At 42.9% G+C, this 1,913-nt stretch overlaps 1 protein-coding gene across 1 annotated transcript; it reads right to left on the reverse strand.

Moving 5' to 3' along the window:
- Window positions 1–4: 4 nt before the first annotated feature.
- On the reverse strand, window positions 5–1,328 carry LOC105559796 (ATP-binding cassette sub-family G member 8-like; the record flags this gene model as incomplete). Its single annotated transcript, XM_012008387.1, has 2 exons — window positions 643–1,328; window positions 5–213 (listed from the first exon to the last, which is right to left on the reverse strand). Coding segments are annotated over exons 1-2 (405 nt in total), but the record flags the coding sequence as incomplete, so codon positions are not given.
- Window positions 1,329–1,913: the final 585 nt, after the last annotated feature.

The following is a 1,913-nucleotide window of genomic DNA, read 5'->3' on the forward strand; positions in this document are numbered from 1 at the left end:
GTGCAAGGTCGGCGAGGGTCTGCCGCACTCGGACCTCGCGATTGTTCAGATTGGCGAGCCACGTGGCGTACGTCAGGGTCTGGCGAACCGTGAGACTCGGCAGCAGGTGACACCTGTGGGCCACGTAGCCGCCGTGGCGCCGAAACAGCTCCGGCGTCAGCAGGTTGCCGTTCAGGGTAACCCGCCCCCTCGTCTCGCCCTCCGCCCTTCCAGCTGGTAGAAATTTCAAGTTCAAGTTTCTTTAAATTCACGCGCCGATTTCAATGTATTACCTTTACTTTTATTTACTTGAGCTTGAGTGTTCTTGCGTATAGTCACCAGTGGTAAAATTAAATACAGGTAAGATCGCAGAGCTTGTAGTCGGTCGGACTGGCAAGAATTTGTTTAGGTCGAAACGTCGTAAAATAAACTATTCGAATTCTTGCCAGTCTGCTCGACTACAAGCTCTACATTTTTATTTTACTTTTATTTATCTCTCATGCGATTTAATAGGAATATTTTTATGAAAAAAATATGCCAGTATGGGACGATAGAAAAGATTAGCCGTGGCAAAGTTTAGTTAAATCGTAATGGACTGGTTATCTATAAGCTACATTTTTGACAATTTTGCAAAACGATATAAGAATGATTAGAATTATTCACCGATAACATCGAGAAGCGCTCGTTTGCCGGAGCCCTTTGATCCTAGAATAGCCAAGACCTCTCCGCCGTGTACGCGGGCCGATACATCTCTAAGCACTGCGGTAGGCTCGGATTTGTTGAGGCAGGCTCCTTCGATCACCACCGAAGTGGAATGAAACACGTTGGATATGTCCAGAACGCAATCGGACGGAATCATCTTGAGAATCGCTGTTACGTTCGGTACCCACGATTACATTCCTCAAGGATCATCTACGGGGTTCTACAGAGATAGAGATTCTAAAATTATCCCTTCCAAAATATAACATATTTTTCTCGTTGCATTTTATTCTACGATTTACGTGACTTCGTGCATTATCTCGAAGTCTTCGGGTAACACAGCTTGCTTACTATTCCAAGTCTATATACATGAATGTCTGTCTGTATGTTTGTTATTTACTCCTAAGGCCCGTATTCTGCACCCTCTTTTATCAATAAAAGCGCCTCTAAAAGTGGCTAATGTCTTCTGATTGGCTACAAGCAACTTTCACACGCAAAGAAAAATCCCAGCAAACAGAACATTGCAGCAACATTACGGCAACATTGCAGCATTGTAGCAACATTGCCTCAACGTTGTTGCAATGTTCTGTGTTTGCTGGGATGTAGCTGCCGAAGCTAAAAACTGCATGTGGCAACTAAATTTCAGTTGCAAAATATGGACAGCTAACATTTAGTTGTGATAGCTAAATATTTTGTAACTGGTGCCTATTGTATTACGTGCGACAGCAAACCGTTTGCTTTAGAAATTTATAGTTATGGCAGCAAAATATCTTTAGCAAACCATGATTAGCTACGGTAGCGAGTGTTTTTTTCAGTCTAGAGGTGCTTTTATCGATAAAAGAGGATTCAGAATACGGGCCTAAGTCTTTTGACTAAATTTTTCAGAATTACTCTCTAGGACCTCGCGAAAAATATAGGCTGTAATGAAATCTGGACTAGAGGGGATTTTTCTTCGAATAATTGAGACCACTAGTCTGGACACCCCACCCTCTCCTCTGATTTCATTTCGCGTTGACATTTTGTAATAATTTGAATTTAGTGCATTCAGTTTACATTACGTATACAGGGTGTCATTGAATATTGGGGACTTTTTTGGTGTGCAGGTAGAGCGGACTAGACCGAGTCGAAAAGTCCTGTAATTAATTATTCAAAATTGTCGTCTTAGCCCGGCCCACCTCCCAATTCGAGCGCGTGGCGAGATGTGACCGCCTGGCGGTCAAATTTATTGTCAAATT

The sequence above is a fragment of the Vollenhovia emeryi genome, unplaced genomic scaffold, assembly GCF_000949405.1.
Source record: "Vollenhovia emeryi isolate VEMERY1.0 unplaced genomic scaffold, V.emery_V1.0 DF946399.1, whole genome shotgun sequence".
Classification (NCBI taxonomy): Eukaryota; Metazoa; Arthropoda; class Insecta; order Hymenoptera; family Formicidae; genus Vollenhovia; species Vollenhovia emeryi.